The sequence below is a fragment of the Symphodus melops genome (assembly GCF_947650265.1).
Source record: "Symphodus melops genome assembly, chromosome: 12".
NCBI lineage: Eukaryota > Metazoa > Chordata > Actinopteri > Labriformes > Labridae > Symphodus > Symphodus melops.
Window position 1 is genome coordinate 15,312,681 of NC_136702.1, and position 18,822 is coordinate 15,331,502.

Genomic DNA, 18,822 nt, shown 5'->3' on the forward strand with positions numbered 1-18,822 from the left:
AAAACTGTTAGGTAACAACAACATAAAATATCTCCTGTGGAATTAACACATTATGCCTAATTTTATTGTGATGCCCCACTGGATGCATATGTGAATGAAACATGGCTTTCCAAATGTACACACTGAGAAAAATAAGAGAACAACTTAAATTATGGAAAAAAGTGCCATATTTATTTAGTGTTAGAGAGAAACCTCAACAACAAACAGCCTCAAACAACACCACAGACAATATAAAAAAAAGGAAGAGGCATATCTTCAGTCCATTAGTTGTAAACAAACATAGTCAATGAAGGACTGGCCATAACTTGTCAAATAATATACTCAAACTGGGCTCAATCTCTTTTGAGAGTAACAAAATCCTCTCTCCTGATGCCTCCAGTACTCCAAAGGGCATCCTTTCGAGGGGATGGCTTCTCCTAGGTATGCATGCACCTAAAGAAAGAATAAAAAAGAGAGACAGGGAATAAATATATAATAGAATTCCTCCATTTCTTTAATAGAATTTCTATTATTTATTTTTCTTTGAAGCACTGACTGCCAAATAGTTATTGTATTCATTGCATGTAATGTATATTTTTAATGTGACGCACTCAGCACAGCAGATTAAATTTAGTTTGATGATTAGAGTTAATCAATTACTCACCTGCGCTGTCTCGCTTGTAGGTGCTTGAGCTGCAACTTCATTCTCTGCAAGGATTTCTTGGTACAAGGATTTCAGTTGACTCTTTAAGTGACAACGGTGTGGTTTTCTTCGGTTTCGGCTGTTGCTTCTTTTCATCACTTTGCTGCGCAAATGTAGCAACTCCGCGTGATTCTTCTTGACATGGGTTATTAAAATTGATGTATTAAAGGAAGACACCTTGTTTCCTCCTCGCAAATGTGGGAAATTACCTAGACGTTCAGGAGACACCAAATGAACAGAGGTGTCAGAGAGCCACAGGAGGGCCTCCTCCTTCGCAGACAGCACCATACGAATGTAAATGTTATTTCATTATCACAGAGTCACTGTCTCCAGACAGACAGAATACACTAAACTTCAAACAACCATTGTAATGTAAGATCACCATTTGTTTAAGTGTAAGGTCACCTCCCCATATCCCTCGGTATTGTATAAAAGGACTTGAAATGTAAGGGTTAGACAGAAGATGCTCTGGCCTCTCCTCCGTGCTGCACGTATTAAAGGGATCTGATTCAAGCACCGCCGTGTAGTTCTTCTTTTGAGAATTAGCAACTCTCCACCTCGTAAAAGGGGAATTTCCACGACATTTTGGCGACGAGTGAGGGAATAGACGTTTCCGCTGATTGCTACCTGAGACTGAACTGAAGGAGCTGCCGGCCGGGGAAAATTCCGCTCCGACAAACGGAGATTTTGGATCCCACCTGACGTCAGATACAGGGTGCAGACAGCGGGCGCTCTATTTAAGTGATGTTATGGAAAATTTTACTCCATGTGTACTATATGTGTTGTACGAAGGTCTCATAGAATCTGTCATATGAAATGTATCTGAAATGTCTTAGAATACGACATGCACAGCATATTGGGTGTTTTGTTTCCCATCAGTTTGTTCCCTTTATTCTGTTTCTCACACTCTGTACATGTGGGAAGAGTCACCCAGGCTCTTTCTCACTGGACTCCATCTCCTTCTCAGCCTTGGGAGATGGTAAATAGTCATGTAGTCTCTTTTCTCACACTAGGGGATAGATTGTGCCCTGCCAGGTGGGCAGTGGCTCTATGTGGCGTGATGGGGAAGTGATCTGTGTAATGTGATGGAAATGTATAAGTGTTCATGTTTGCCTTTTCTCGGGGCCTCTTTCTCTCCTCACCGTGTGAGAGAGGGGTCTTCGAACGCTTATCTTGCCTTCGAATAAATGTTCGTTGAGACCAAAAAAAAAAAAAAAAAAAAAAATTCCACAACAGTGAGTACGGCGTTTGAATCATTTGCTCAATTTGTAAAAGCCTAGGTAGCTGAAACGTAATTCCTTTGTGGTGGTTTCAGTTATGCATTGGGTCCATATAAAGCTGTGTGTTTATGGATGCCATGAGAGCTCATTCGGAGCTTGTTTTTCCCATGTAAAGCCTGTGTGGTCTTGGGATGTCCATGTTAATCCTGTGTGGTATTGGAATTTTTATGTTGTGTGTCAAAGGCTCAAGTATAGAAGCATTGCCCATGAAAAAAACCTGTGTGGTCTTGGAGGTTTACGTTAAGTCTAAAAACGAGAAAAGTTAAGAAAAAGAAAAATGAAACTAAAATATCTAACAAACAGCACGAGGCTGTCTGCACTTAAAGAATAACACATGCGAAACAACGATTATTATATATATACAAGGCCCCACTACAATAAAATGGGCTTATGAGAGATAATAAAAACTAAAAACTTTGTTTGCGACATTCAGTGTCTGGCATGCAGATTGTATGCTATTGAGGTGCGTTGCTATGAACGAATGTGTCGTACAAACCACCTGGCTGAATTAAGTTGCGCAAAGTTTTAGTGTATGTTTGATAAGATCCAACCATACACTGTATAGGAAGATCAGTGTGATTGTGAAGTTGTGTGAGTGATAAGCCCATTGAACGTTTAAGCACATCTGTCCCAGTGAGTCACTGAAAACATGAGAAAACAAAATGGGGAAAAATAAACATTTATATCTGATTTTTAATTTTTCTGACAGGCTCTGCTGAATTAAGAGCAGACAAATGGGGAATATATGATTTAAAGATGTTCAACTTTAGCAGTTTCTCACACATGAGATGTCTTCTATTAAAAGAAATTAAACACAGAATGTTTTATGATGGCGTTGAGTATGTTAGAATAAAAGGTAAAAATGAAAGTAGGGAAGAAAAGATAGACTGATTATTTTGTTTTTTCAAAATTAGTAGAGATTGAAAGTAAAGAGAATGAGGTTTTAAGTAAGAAACGAAGGACAAGTAGAAATGTAGGGTTAGATTTTAAGTGACCTCCTCCTGCTGTTTCCACCTACAACTCTTCAGCAACACCTTCTCCACAGGAGGTCAAGCACACCAGACGAACTCTTAGAAAGAAGGGGGGCCGACCAACATACCCGGATTTAAAAGCCTTCTTTCTGTCTCCTTAAGCAAGTAACTCTGTTTCTCCCAGAAAGAATTTTTACACAGGCCATGTCAACCAAACAACATGAAGGAGGTTGCTGAGGAAACACCTGAAAAAGACTGGAGATTGATGGGCCACAGAGTCCTGGACAGAGGTTGCCACCAAAAAGCAAAAGGAGAAGAAGACTGGGTCCATATTGAACTGAAAGTGCAACAGCACTGACTCCAAAAACAATGCTACAAGAGGGAAGGAGATGGGAATCCTGAGTTTAATACAAGATCCAGAAGAATACTGGTCACATGTACCACCTGAAGCTGTCTGTTGTAGGATTCCTCTTGACACAGCCAGAGGAGACAGTGGAGGAAGGTCAGAGTAGTGAGCAGCACATACAGAGACACACACACACACACACACACACACACACACACACACACACACACACAGAGAAACACTGATTCGACTGAAAAAGAATAAACATAGCAACTAACACTGTAATGATAATTAAAATTTTAAACAATCTTGAATTTTAGAAATATAATAGCATATTATATTGTTTTCCAGTCAAAATTTAATTTTAGACGAGATAAAAAGATATCCATTTAGTCCTGAGACTGTTGAAATCATTGTTTTATAAATTACGGTGCTATTGTTGAACTTTCTAAATCTCACCATACCTCCCCCATCGTGCCTGAAGAAAAAACCAAATTGGGGTTGGAATTCATTAAAATACTTAAGGGATGTAAATAGGGGTGGTCAGTATCCGGCAGATGTCTGTAACACCTATGTTAATCAGCTTGGGTTTTTGGTTGTTCTAACAAATGCAAATTCTAGCATTCTTCTTTCATCTTGACTCACAGTTCTGGGTTGCTTTTTCACTATCAATGGTGCAATTTATTCTCGGAGATAGACACCATAGGGTGTTCTTCTCAAATTTTCACTATGGATTGAAATAGAGCTGAGAAATTAGTTTTTATCAACCATTGTGTATTAATACACTTGTTCAGTATGCTGACAGTGTCTGTGTATATGTTTCCCTATGCAGAGGCATTGTCAAGCTGAGACAGTGTTTGTTGTTTGTCCATTTTTTGTTTTCTGGCAGAAAACGGTCTTAAAATTTTTGCAGGACAAGTTTGCAAACTATTTTTGTTTTTAAAAAATGCATTATTTTACTCCGGAGTTTCATAAGTTTGGTCCTGATTTACGTCCACAATCTTGGATGTTAAAAAACTGAAAAAAACAAACAAACGGTTGCCTAATTGGTTTCAACAGGCTATTGTTGTCCATGGATTTTATAAAATGGTGGAGATCTCCCTACCCCCACACATGGGGGTAGATATTTGGCCATGACTGACTTTTTTGACTTGAACTCCTGACACAGATAAAGCTTCAACTGACTTGACACAAGCTTTATCGAGTTCCCTCTGTCTATGACTACCAGACACTACCAACCTTTTTAAATCTTTTTGTGCACTCATGTGATTTTAAAATGAAGAACAGTCTTAACCTTACTCTTTACAGCTCAAGATGGAGAACCACACCCCTGTCTGTGTCAAAACCAAGAGATGCACTCTTTGACACTCCTTTCATTAACTTTGATTTTGTTTTCTTTATAGATGTTTCTGCTATGAGATCCAACAGATGGATCTCCTTGTGTCTCATCTATGTACTAACACTGCTAACCTGTCTGCTCAGGCAGCTGTACTATTGTCTTCATTCTAGGAACCGGGAAGGATTTCACAGTACATACTGACTTTAAACATGCATTTCATCAGCATGTAAATGTCAGCTCATACAGGTGCTAATGACCCAGAGTCACTGGGATTTGAAGCTCCTAAGACTGCTGCTCTTTCACCTGTCTCCCCCACTCTACAAATGTTTTATCTGTCCAAAATGATGTTTTTACCCCTCAAAGATACCTCTGTGCGTCAAAAGTTTGACACATGGTCTTGACCACGGCAAATTAATAAAACGCATGATTTTACAAGGTTAAAAATGCCATTTAGCTAAAACGCTGCTTTTCATCTGTAGTGACGTACAGTTGGTGTGCCATGGTAGATCTTCAATTTTCAGAAAATGGGCTACACAAAGCTCTAAAAACCTTTCACCTGTGCCTTCTAGTCAGTTGTAAAAGTGCGGCTTCGTCACTGAGTGCAGGCGCTGACACACGTACACGAAACATGCGCACACCAAACTTTTCCCTACGCCAATGCTTCTAATCACGCTATAAACCACACCATCATCCTCCTTCCCGTTCCATAGCGCTATACCAAAGGGTGCACACTTGAAAGCTGTATTTTGGTTTTTCATACATTTATATCAATTCATAGCGCTCGTACCATTCAGGGCGTTAAGTATGCACTCCACTGTGTCCCATTTCTGTGCAGAAGCGGCCTCTTTCCGCCAGGTAAATAGGCAGATGTGGCGCGTCATAATGGTCACATGACGTAATTGATTGTTGAAAGGTTTTTTAAACATTATCTCCACAGAAAAAATGCTGTGTTATAAATAAAATATTGATTAAAGAGGATAAGTTAGTGATGAGGAATCCTCAGGGATGTGAATGGTTAAAAACTGTTAATTTATGGGAAAATGTACATTGTTTAAAACGTTATGCAAATCATAACACCCAGTAGGAGGGGCCTTTTCCTTAAAAAGAAGGCTACTTGAGATCTTGGGGGCAGTCCACTCCTACTTACAGAGAAGGCAACAGCTATTGGAGATTATCTTATTGGCTCTATTGGCCCTAACTTTTAGAGAATTCGACCAGCTCTTATTATGGCCGCCGCTTAAATGCTTCCAGGGTTAAGGTAAAAAGGATAGTAAAAGGAGATAAAATGGACATTCTGAACGCACCCCCAGAAAAAGCAGCGGCAGCCATCTTGTTTCATGCCTTGACACAATAAACACAAGTCTTTCCGCATTTTTCTTGTAACTATTAGATTTGGTTGTTACCTTATGCTATATCAAGATTTTAAATAATCTGAGGTATGATCAATTGCAACCTTGGTGTTTTCAGATAAAAAGCCAATTAAAATACACCCTTCTTATGTTAGGCCCAAAATAATGCACATTCACCTATTTATTGTAAATCTCACTTTCACTGCAAATAATAGCACAGAGGCTTTTCTCTGGCTAAGTTCAAAGATATGAACTTGGAAAAATAATGTTGGACTTTAATTTTGTAGCTATTTTGCACAATTAGGAGCAAAAGTGCTTGTTGAATTAAATGCAACAAAACAGTGCTTTAAAACAATCCCTATGACCCCCACTGTTAATGTATAGAGGATTTTGTTGTTGGTAAAACACTTAAAACTTAAAGCTGTCAGTCACAAGGTAAATCTTTTCCTATCAGAAACTCGAAAAGTTTCCTTCACTCTCCAGAGGCTCACTGATGTGATGACGTCAACCAAGTTAGAGTAGGCCTACATAAACGACTTAGAGCACAGTTGTGGTTCATATTTGTGTTTGAATCATGCTGAAACTCACACACAAAATACAGTATGCTTGAGTTTAACAGAAGATTACTTTTTGAGATTGCTGATTATACAACCTGCGGTAAGAGGTCTAAGAACTAAATACTGACTTTTTTCAAGGAAGGAAGGCATTTTGGTTTAGAGAATGGAAAACAGAACGAACCCTTTTTACCTTAACCTTACTTTGTTCATGAACATTGGACACTACCGTTATCCATCCTTTGTTTTTTGCCTTCTTCTCTACAGTTTTATTGTGTCTGCAAATCTTGCCATGATATTGATCATTTTAAGGGAAAGGACACTACATGAGCCAATGTATATTTTCATTGCATTTTTATCTGTCAACTCTCTGTATGGCTCCACTGGTTTCTTTCCTAGATTTTTAATGGATATACTGTCTGATAGTCATTTAATCTCTCGTCCTGCTTGTTTCACTCAGATCTATATTATTTATACATATGCATCTTATGAACTCACCATACTGAGCATCATGTCTTATGATAGATATGTTGCTGTTTGTCATCCTTTACATTATCACAGAAAGATGAACTCTAAAACAGTCTATATGTTGGCATTTTTGGCTTGGGTCAGCCCAGCCTGTAACCTCACAATAACACTTAATATGATAGTCAGGCTTCCTCTATGCGGAAACAATATAGAAAAGGTGTACTGTGCCAGCTGGAATATTGTCAAATTATCATGTATTACCAATGCTGTTGATAATCTTTTTGCATTGTTGGGGGCAATAACAATAGCTTTCCTTCCTTTTGGTTTTATACTCTACACTTATTTGAGAATTGTAATTGCTTGTTGGAAAAAGTCAACAGAGGTCAGAGGAAAAGTTTTAAACAGTTGTTTACCACATGTTATATCATTTGCGATTTATTCTTTAACATCATTTAGTGATACTGCCCTAAGTCGACAAAATCTTGATAAAATAAATCCATTCGCTGCCATAATTATTTCTTTAGAATTTGTTATCATTCCTCCAATTCTTAATCCTATAGTGTATGGCCTAAAATTACCAGAAATTAGAAGACACATTATCAAGATATTCTGCTGTAAAGGTAAAATTAAAGGAAAAGTACGAGATTCTTCATTGGCTGTTTAATTGCTCTGCATCAAAAGTAAGGCAGTCTGAGTCAAAAGACAGAGTTTCTCACAACATTGATGTTTGTCTTGAAAATGATGATGCAAGATCTTATTGAATGATACAATCTTTAAATTGAAACATTGCTGTGTGCATGCAACCCGTATCATTTACTGGTTTATGCTTTAAATATGAGCTGCTTATATGATTTACATTTTCTAAAAATTGTATCTCGTCTTATAGAAATTGTGAAGTTGTCACACATCATAAGAAAAAGGAAAGCTGAAAAGAAATATGTATAAAAGCCACTCTAAATTTTAAAGTAAAGTGAAGTTTTTATAGATTTTGTACATGTTTCATTCTTCCTTTAAGTTGAATTGACGAACTTCATGTTTTATATTATAATAAAAACACTGCAAGCTTAGGTTGGAAACTATTTTTGGAAGTTGAAATTATTTTAGAGCTCCTAATTGATCACCTTGGAAACTGCTGATTGTAAATTATTGTACCTTTTTTTTTTTTTTTTTTGAAGCATTGCAGTTTAGGTACCAATACTTCAACTGAGCTTTTTTCGGGATAGGCTACATTTACTTTTTCTTCTCTATATTTGTCAGAAAAATGTACTCACTAGAATAATACATGTTTTTAATCTTCTTCCTGTTCAGTGAAAACCAAACGGGTCAGATGATTTTGAATGTTTAAAATAAATTATAGGAACCATTGTACATTCATGGTTGGGAAAATTATATTTCTTTAATCAAATAAACAAAAGAAACCTTTTTGTTTTGGCAAAGAAAAGTACACTTTGAGAAGATGTTTTACAAACATAATAATCTGATTATAATCTTAAAGAATATGATCCATTGTTGTAGAATAAACTATTGAACAGTCAAAATGAACTCAAACAGTTTAACTGATGTAATGCCGTGATTATGGACCATACAGAATATTTTTGGCTGGAATTTAGGATTAATATTAAAGGTGACATATTATGAAAAAATCTCTGTTACAGTGTTTTTGAATATGTTTGTGGGTAACCTGAGTGTCTGTCAAACCACCAAGTTGGAAATAAATCCATCCAGTCCTTTTGTTTGTGGTCTGCATAAGTCTTATCACACTGAGACAATTGCTCAATATGAAATGTTCTGAACTTGTGACATCATACGTTGAATTCTGGTAAAAAAAAAAAAAAAATACGCTGCCCTCCCCTGTTTTTTCCACCATATGGACTCCATCTCTAGCCTACAGCAAAAGTTTGCACATGTCTTCTATTTTTGTTGTCGCTACAGGAGAGTGATGGGGGGGGGGGGGGGGGGGGGGGGGGGGTAGGGGCACATGTGTCTCTTATTAAATTTAAAGAGACATGTGCCAAATGGAGTGTTCTCTGAGAACCTGTTTACACAGAGTCACACAACTCCAATGGTGCTTGATTTGTGTTATATTTTGACCAAAGCACAGCAAGCGTTTCATTTAGACCACAGGGGACTGTTTGAAAAGGTGGAAAAGGGCTATGTCTTCTTTAATATATATTAATCATAATCTACATTTTAGTATTTTAGTATTTGTGAAAAAACATTGCTACTTATAACAACATTCCTTGTGTGTGTAAGCATACATGACCTGATTCTGATTAAACGCTAACAACTGAATGCGACTATATAAAGATAAAATAAGTGTTTGTGTTCACTAAAGTAAGGTTTAAATGGATTACAATAATTTATGCATTATTTTGTTCATCTCACTATAGTGTTTTAGCTAGTTATGCTGGGACTTACTTACTTTAAAATAATAATTTGTTGTGAATTTCCCCCCAACAATACTTAATTCTAATATTACTGTTATTTTTTGTAATTATTTTAAATCTCAAAATTACCAAACATTTTCAAACATGGAGAAACAAAGACTGGCAGAAAACAGCAAAAAGAGATATGTTACAAATATTTGCTCAACAGACAGGAAATAATTTAATAAATAAAAGACGCAAGAAAATAAAAAATAAGACAATGGGCCACATTCACGACACTGAAATTAAAAACATTAAAATAAATAATGAACCCAAAAAAATTAAAGGAAGTGTTCACAAGTAATATCTTACAACAATTCAATGTACTAAAGTAACTTCCTTAACCCACATTTTTTTATTTATTGCAAACTATTATTTTAATTTGAGCAAACCAATTATTTTAAATTGTGCCAATTTCAATAATTAATTAGCTTTTAGTGAGGTAATGAAAATAATTAATTCAGGACAACCTTAAGGCGAGACACCAGAGGTGAATAGAGTAAAAAAAAAAACCTCAAATAGTCCATGAGCCAAGACCCTACATCTGGCCTCCCGCAATCGAACGGGTGGGCAATTTCCAGTTTGTTTTTTTGACTTGCTATACGTCTCTAGTTAACAGTTTGGCATGTTTCTCCCTTTTATCAAGACCCTACTGTAGTAATAATAGACTCACTTCATGCATATATAAATGAAAATGTGAAAAAAATGAGAAAATACAAATGATTTATATATACGTTTTTAGTGTTTATGAAATTGTATGTTTAAATATGCAAATAAGGTATTATCTAATGAAATATGCCCTAATGTGCATACATTTTGGGGATATAAATCTGAACATTCGATAAAGCCAGGTTTAAAATATTTTTTTTATTTTAACATATTAAATACAAAGAAATTTACTAAGGGGATTTTGGCTATTTCTTTTTATCACTCCATAAATCAGAAAACAGTATCAACAGACCTAAAAAAAAAAAATCAATTTTCGCCACGTTTTTAGGAATAAACTGTTACATAAATCAGGCTATGAAGGATTTATCAACAAACCCCTTGGTAAATCCTTGCTGAATATAACTAAGAATAAAACTGGAAAGTTTGGTGTGTGCAAGTTTGAGAAAACGGTATTCAAAGATTTATAATGTATAATTCCACACATTTCTAAAGGAAAGCATTGCTAACAAGCAAACCAACTAGTCAGTCCATTGGTGATAACAATGTAGACCATGTCTAGCACATGGACATTAACTGAATAAAACAGCACTGCCATGTAAGACCTTCAACTCTATACAAACTCAAAAAACCACATATACAGACACACTCATTTGCCACCACAATTGAAACTCTTGTCCGCTGAAGACAAAATGCTCATACAGAACACAAAGTTCACCCATGAGTGTTTACAGGCTAATTATCCATGCCTGCTCCATATGTAGGCCCCTATGATGAACAAATATTAAAACATTCAGTGCTCATTTTAATGAAGCTTAGCGAAAGTTCAGTAAGGAAGACTTTAAGTGATCCACAATCGGGTTTCTCAGTCACCCTTTTCACGCTATCTCATTTCCGCTGTCATTCTCGAGCCGTCAGTTTGGGCTGTCCGTGGGTTAATCAGCTGTTCTGTCACCGGACCTCATCTAACCAATAGCACAGCGTTCCTCCTTCGTTTTCGGCCTATCATCGTTCAGCTCTCCTTTTAAATATGATCCTTTTTTTCCCCTAGTTCTTTCAAGCTGGCTTTGTGCGCCCCTCCACCTCACTCCATCAATTGTTCTCCAACTCGGTCTCATCAAATCATCAGTCCTCCACCACCAGGGTCTGGACTCCATGGGGGGATCTATCCTAATGACGAGCAGAACTTCATCACTAAATCGCATCTTCCACCCCATAGAGTCCAAGCGCCAAAACATTCTGTCAAATCTCATTCTGTCAATCACTTTTTCACTGTAATAAATTCATTCTTAATATCCCTTGTCTCTCCTGATTGAAATATTGTTTGCTAGTTTTCTGTCCACTTTTACGGAGAAAATGGTCTTAAAGCATATATATTTTAGCGTTTATGGCCACTTTAGCCATCTCCTTTCAATACCTTTTTTGCCTTTGGTACAGCAAAAATTTACAAATGCCTCTTGAATCACATTTGTTTACTTGAATTGCAAAGAACCTTTTTATAGAGTATAGGTGTGACTTTGACTTTGCTCTAAACATTATTTGCATTATTTTGTAATCAAACAAATCATTGAAAAAAAAGTTTAATTCAGAAAAAGGGGATTTGTGTGAGTATAATGATCTGTCTTATTAATAATGTGTAATAGTCATTTTTGCAGAACTACTGAATTTATCATTTTAAAGATAAATCCCAACAATTCCACACATTAAGATATTATAGAAGTATTAGTAGATCTCTCTCGATGTACAGGATATTTAAATGTTTACTTTACTATAGAGTTGATATTTATATGTTCATTTATGATCAATGACTAATTCAATGAAATTCAGTTTATTTTGGAAGATGACACTGCAAATAAATAAAACACATGATTTTACATTGGTAAAAATGCCATGATTAGCTAAAACACTATTTTTCATCTGTAGTGACGTAGGTCTGCCGTAGTAGAAAATAGTCAGAAAATAGTTGTCAGAAAATGGACTACATAAAGCTCTAAAAATCTTTCACCTATGCCTTCTCGTCGGTGAAATAATCCTGATAACAAAAAGGTTGGAATTAAAATATAATATACAAGATAATACATAAGGCTATACTCCTGTGGACCCACAACCCACAGAGGAAGCCGTAGGGGTCGGGTGCAATGTGGATCGGGCGGCAGTCGACGGCCTCCACGACCCGAACCCCGGACGCAGCTTCTGGTGTTCGGGACGTGGAATGTCACCTCACTCGGGGGGAAGGAGCCTGAGCTTGTGCAGGAGGTCGAGAGGTACCGGCTAGATATAGTCAGGCTCACGTCCACGCACTGCTTGGGCTCTGGAACCCAGCTCCTTGAGAGGGGCTGGACTCTCTACTTCTCTGGAGTTGCCCGCGGTGAGAGGCGGCGGGCTGGTGTGGGCTTGCTCATTGCCCCACAGCTCAGCCGCCAGGTGTTGGAGTTCACCCCGGTGAACGAGAGGGTCACGTCCCTACACCTTCGGGCAGGGTCTCTCACTGTCGTCTTGGCCTACGGCCCGAACGGCAGTGCGGAGTACCCGGCCTTCTTGGAGTCCCTCGGAAGGGTGCTGGACAGTGCTCCGACTGGGGACTCCATTGTTCTACTGGGGAACTTCAATGCTCACGTGGGCAACGACAGTGAGATCTGGAGGGGGGTGATTGGGATGAACGGCCTCCCCGATCTGAACCAGAGCGGTATTCTGTTATTGGACTTCTGTGCCAGTCACAGTCTGTCCATAACGAACACCATGTTCGAGCACAGGGATGTCCATAAGTGCACGTGGCACCAGGACTCCCTATTCCGGAGGTCGATGATAGACTTTGTGGTCATCTGACCTCCAGCCGTGTGTCTCGGACACTCGGGTGAAGAGAGGGGCTGAGCTGTCAACTGATCACCACCTGGTGGTGAGTTCGATGCGCTGGCAGGCGAGGAAGCCAGTCAGACTCGGCAGGCCCAAACGTGTAGTGAGGGTCTGCTGGGAACATCTGGCTGAACACTCTGTTAGCAAGGTCTTCAACTCCCACCTCCGGACGAGCTTTTCACAGATCCTGGGGGAGGCTGGGTGCATTGAGTCTGAGTGGGCCATGTTCTCCACCTCCATTGTCAAAGCGGCTGCTCTGAGCTGTGGTCGCAGGGTCTCTGGTGCCTGTCGTGGAGGCAATCCCCGAACCCGGTGGTGGACACCGAAAGTAAGGGAGGCTGTCAAGCTGAAGAAGGAGTCCTATCGGGCGTTGCTAGTGCATAGGACTTCTGAGGCAGCTGACGGGTACCGGCAGGCCAGGCATTCTGCAGCCCGGGCGGTCGTAGAGGCAAAAACTCGGGCCTGGGAGGAGTTCGGGGGGGCCATGGAGGACGACTTTCGGACGGCCTCGAGGAAATTCTGGCAAAGGAGGGGGAAGCAGTGCTTCACCAACACTGTCTAAAGTGGAGGTGGGGAGCTGCTGACCTCAACTGGGGATGTAGTCAGGTGGTGGAAGGAATACTTCGAGGATCTACTCAATCCCACCGTCACGTCTTCCACTGAGGAAACAGAGGGTGAGTTCTCAGAGGTAGACTCGTCCATCACCCAAGCCGAAGTCACCGAGGTAGTTGGCAAGGTCCTTGGTGGCAAGGCTCCGGGGGTGGATGAGATTCGCCCTGAGTATCTTCAGTCTCTGGATGTGCAGGGGCTGTCATGCTTGACACGTCTCTGTAACATCGCGTGGAGGTCCGGGACAGAGCCTCTGGATTGGCAGACCGGGATGGTGGTCCCTCTTTTCAAGAAGGGGGATCGGAGGGTATGTTCCAACTACCGGGGAATCACACTCCTCAGCCTCCCTGGGAAAGTCTATTCCAGGGTACTGAAGAGGAGGATCCGGCTTTTAGTCAAACCTCGGATCCAAGAGGAACAATGCGGTTTTCGTCCTGGCCGCGGAACACTGGACCAGCTCTACACTCTCCGGTGGGTGCTCGAGGGTTCATGGGAGTTCGCCCAACAAGTCCACATGTGCTCTGTGGATCTGGAGAAAGCGTTCGACCGGCTGGGATGAGGATCAGCACCTCTAAATCTGAGGCCATGGTTCTCGACCGGAAAAAGGTGGCTTGCCTTCTTCGGGTCGGTGGGGAGTCCTTGCCCCAGGTGGAGGAGTTCAAGTATCTCGGGGTCTTGTTCACGAGTGGGGGAGATGGAGCGTGAGATCGACAGACGGATCGGTGCGGCATCTACAGTCATGCGGTCGCTGTATCGGTCCGTCGTGGTGAAGAAGGAGCTAAGCCGAAAGGCGAAGCTCTCGATTTACCGGTCAATCTTCGTTCCTACCCTCACCTATGGTCATGAGCTTTGGGTCATGACCGAAAGAAAGAGATACAAGCGGCCGAAATGGGCTTCCTCCGTAGGGTGGCTGGGCGCACCCTTAGAGATAGGGTGAGGAGCTCACCAAGGAGGAGCTCGGAGTAGAGCTGCTACTCCTTCACATCGAGAGGAGTCAGTTGAGGTGATTCGGGCATCTGGTCCGGATGCCCCCTGGATGCCTCCCTAGGGAGGTGCTCCGGGCATGTCCCTCCGGGAGGAGGCCTCGGAGTCAACCCAGGACATGCTGGAGAGACTATGTCTCTCGGCTGGCTTGGGAACGCCTCGGGGTGAGGGAAGTCTGGGCGTCTCTGCTTAGACTGCTGCCCCCGCGACCCGGCCCGGATAATCGGCAGAAAAAAATGGACATAAGGCTATATAAGATTATTTTGATGATTTTACAACATCAGCATCACGTTTATCACCTCTGTGTTTAAGATTGTTCAAAGTTGTGAAAGGCAAATTATTTTAGTGGTAACTTACATGATCTGCATCCCTTTTACTGTTTTTTTAATGAACAAGGTTTTATAGGCCTATTACAATTTCTCGAATTAAATCAACATCAAATAACAGCAAAGCATCTCCACTAAACATGATACAAGAATGTCTAAAAGCAACATTCACCTTCTTCACATACATTAAATAGAAAGAAAGAAAGAAAGAAAGAAAGAAAGAAAGAAAGAAAGAAAGAAAATGAATACATGAATGAATGGAGCTGTTTTGCACAATTAGGAGCAGAAGTGCTTGTTGAATTAAATGCAACAAAACAGTGCTTTAAAACAATCCCTATGACCCCCACTGTTAATGTATAGAGGATTTTGTTGTTGGTAAAACACTTAAAACTTAAAGCTGTCAATCACAAGGTAAATCTTTTCCTATCAGAAACTCGAAAAGTTTCCTTCACTCTCCAGAGGCTCACTGATGTGATGACGTCAATCAAGTTAGAGTAGGCCTACATAAACGATTTTGAGCACAGTTGTGGTTCATACTTGTGTTTGAATCATGCTGAAACTCACACACAAAACACAGTATGCTTGAGTTTAACAGAAGATTACTTTTTGAGATTGCTGATTATACAACCTGCGGTAAGAGGTCTAAGAACTAAATACTGACTTTTTTCAAGGAAGGAAGGCATTTTGGTATAGAGAATGGAAAACAGCACTAACCCTTTTTACCTTAACCTTACTTTGTTCATGAACATTGGACACTACCGTTATCCATCCTTTGTTTTTTGCCTTCTTCTCTACAGTTTTATTGTGTCTGCAAATCTTGCCATGATATTGATCATTTTAAGGGAAAGGACACTACATGAGCCAATGTATATTTTCATTGCATTTTTATCTGTCAACTCTCTGTATGGCTCCACTGGTTTCTTCCCTAGATTTTTAATGGATATACTGTCTGATAGTCATTTAATCTCTCGTCCTGCTTGTTTCACTCAGATCTATATTATTTATACATATGCATTTCATGAGCTGACCATACTGAGCATAATGTCTTATGATAGATATGTTGCTGTTTGTCATCCTTTACATTATCACAGAAAGATGAACTCTAAAACAGTCTATATGTTGGCATTTTTGGCTTGGGTCAGCCCAGCCTGTTACCTGACAATAACACTTAATATGATAGTCAGGCTTCCTCTATGTGGAAACAATATAGAAAAGGTGTACTGTGCCAGCTGGAATATTGTCAAATTATCATGTATTACCAATGCTGTTGATCATCTTTTTGCATTGTTGGGGGCAATAACAATAGCTTTCCTTCCTTTTGGTTTTATACTCTACACTTATTTGAGAATTGTAGTTGCTTGTTGGAAAAAGTCAACAGAGGTCAGAGGAAAAGTTTTAAACAGTTGTTTACCACATGTTATATCATTTGCGATTTATTCTTTAACATCATTTAGTGATACTGCCCTAAATCGACAAAATCTTGATAAAATAAATCCATTCGCTGCCATAATTATTTCTTTAGAATTTGTTATCATTCCTCCAATTCTTAATCCTATAGTGTATGGCCTGAAATTACCAGAAATTAGAAGACACATTATCAAGATATTCTGCTGTAAAGGTAAAATTAAAGGAAAAGTACGAGATTCTTCATTGATTGTTTGAAAGCTCTGCATCAAAAGTAAGGGAGTCTAAGTCAGACTAACACAGGGTTTCTTACTGCATTGATGCAAGACTTTATGGAACGATACAATCTTTAAATTGAAGCTTTGTTTTGAGCATGCAACCCGTGCCTGTATCATTTACTGATTCATGCTTTTAATACGAGCTGCTCATATGATTTACAGTTTCTAAAAGTTGTATGTAATGTATAATGTATAAAAATATCCTGTTCAGTGAAAACCAAACAAGTCTGATGATTTGGAATGTTTAAAATAAATTATAGGACCCATTGTACATGGTTGGGAAAACTATATTTCTTTTATCAAATAAGCTTTTTTGTTTGGCAAATGAAAGTACATTTTGAAAAGATTTTTTTACAAACGTAACAATAATCTGATTATAATCTTAAAGAGTGTGATCCATTGCTGTAGAATAAACTATTAAACAGTCAAAATGAACTCAAACAGTTTAACTGATGTGATGTCGTGTTTATGGATACTGGATATTTTGGCTGGAATTTAGGATTAATATTAAAGGTGACATATTATGAATAAAACACTCTGTTACAGTGTTTTTGAATATGTATTTGGGTAACCTGAGTGTCTGTCAAACCACCAGATTTGAAATAAATCCATCCAGTCCTTTGTTTGTGGTCTGCATAAGTCTTATCACACCGAGAAAATTGCTCAGTATGAAATGTTCATCAGTGAATTCTGGTAAAAAATAACACTCTCCCCTGTTTTCTCCACCTATAGACTCCATCTCCAGCCAATACAGCAAAAGTTTGCACAGGTCTGCCGGGAGGTGGGGGGTTGTCTATACAAACATACGCCAAACGGAGTGTTTTCTGAGAACATGTTTATACAGAGTCACAAACCTCCTCTGGTGATTGATTTGTGTTATATTTTGATCAAAGCACAGCACACGTTTCATTTAGACCACAGGAGAGTGTTTGAAAAGGTGGAAAAGGTGTCCTCTTTAAAAGTATTTGTGAAATAACATTGCTAATATCAAACTAAATACCTTGTGTTATATAACCATTTATCAAATTACTGTACTGTTAAAGCTATATTCTTAGACCAATGTACCTGCTCTAAACTTGCAGCACTGTATTGACTGTGTAGCCTACTGGGTATTCTCATTTTGCAAAGTTTCAGGGACACTCTGTTAACCAGAAATTGAACACACGAGCATCACGTCACTTCTGCTAAAACTTTTGCTGACACAGCACACAAACGTTCTAGAGGAGGCATCTAACTGATAATCCAGTGACTTCTGACATTTGGGGTCTATCCTCTGGTTTTGGTAGCTGACCTGCGAGTGATGGACCTCTCAGATAAAATAAACACTGGGTATCTGCATTGTATTTCATTGCTTTATTAAACCTTCTGGTTTGTTCAATTTGGCCCAGAGTGTCTTCTTTTCCTTCTCTGAGAAAACCAACACGCGCAAGGTGACTTAAAAAACCCCAGAACAACTTGCAGAGTAGAATAAATTGAAGCTAGAATATATTGGTGAATCTCAAATTTGTGCTTTAAACATTCTTATGCACGGGCAAAGCATATATTTGTGCGTACGCACTGAATGAGGCCCAAGCTGAGTAATTTAATTTGATTTTTAGCAGAGCCTGACACTGTCAGTGTATCTTTTGGTCATTTGGTTTTACTTTCAGAAACCGGTATTTAAAAATAAAAAAAACAAAAGGGGGTTATTTTTAAAAATACAAAAATCAAAATTGAAATACAAGGATTTTTTTCTTTACATGGTGAAAAAGGGATGAGAAATTTAAAAATGATTAAATTTTCTATTTCATACAATAAAAAATAAAATCACTAGAAAACATAAAAGAAAAAAGGGTTAGGGTTATCCCTGTTTTTTCATATTTTTAATTTTTATTGAGAGTGCCCAAAAAGGAAGAGTGTGGCCGTATATTTTAACAGCTTGTTATATAATAGACAGACAGACAAGAGGTGTGAGTACAGTCATTAAACAGTCAATGCAGACAGTTAGGGATGCAGATTAAAATGAAGGTTGAGCCATTAAAATGCTCAGCAACATAAAGGAGCAGTGATTAGCATTAAGTGTTCAAAACAATAAGGTGAGACCAGGAGTGATTAGGGTGATTGTCATTAGTACCCAACTATTGAGGAGCAGATTACCTTAAAACGTCAAAGACAATAGAGTGAAACTTGACCTAATTAGGGTGATCATGTCAACCATTGCAGATGTAGCATATACAGGAGGGTGAAACCAGACATAATTAGCGTGATTATCGTTAAAGTGACCAGTGCTCAGTAAGGTGACTATCGA

The 18,822-nt window shown here is 39.0% G+C and overlaps 2 protein-coding genes across 2 annotated transcripts; both read left to right on the forward strand.

The window, feature by feature from the left end:
* Positions 1-6,687: 6,687 nt before the first annotated feature.
* LOC306832908 (olfactory receptor 10A3-like) lies at positions 6,688-7,653 on the forward strand (the record flags this gene model as incomplete). Its single annotated transcript, XM_079357928.1, has 1 exon — positions 6,688-7,653. The coding sequence occupies one exon, from the start codon at positions 6,688-6,690 to the stop codon at positions 7,651-7,653; it is 966 nt and encodes a 321-aa protein (XP_079214054.1).
* A 7,896-nt stretch (positions 7,654-15,549) lies between these two features.
* Positions 15,550-16,580, forward strand: LOC306833302 (olfactory receptor 10A3-like; the record flags this gene model as incomplete). The annotated part of the gene is made up of 1 exon (XM_079358466.1): positions 15,550-16,580. The coding sequence occupies one exon, from the start codon at positions 15,550-15,552 to the stop codon at positions 16,513-16,515; it is 966 nt and encodes a 321-aa protein (XP_079214592.1). The 3' UTR covers positions 16,516-16,580.
* Between the last annotated feature and the right edge of the window lie 2,242 nt (positions 16,581-18,822).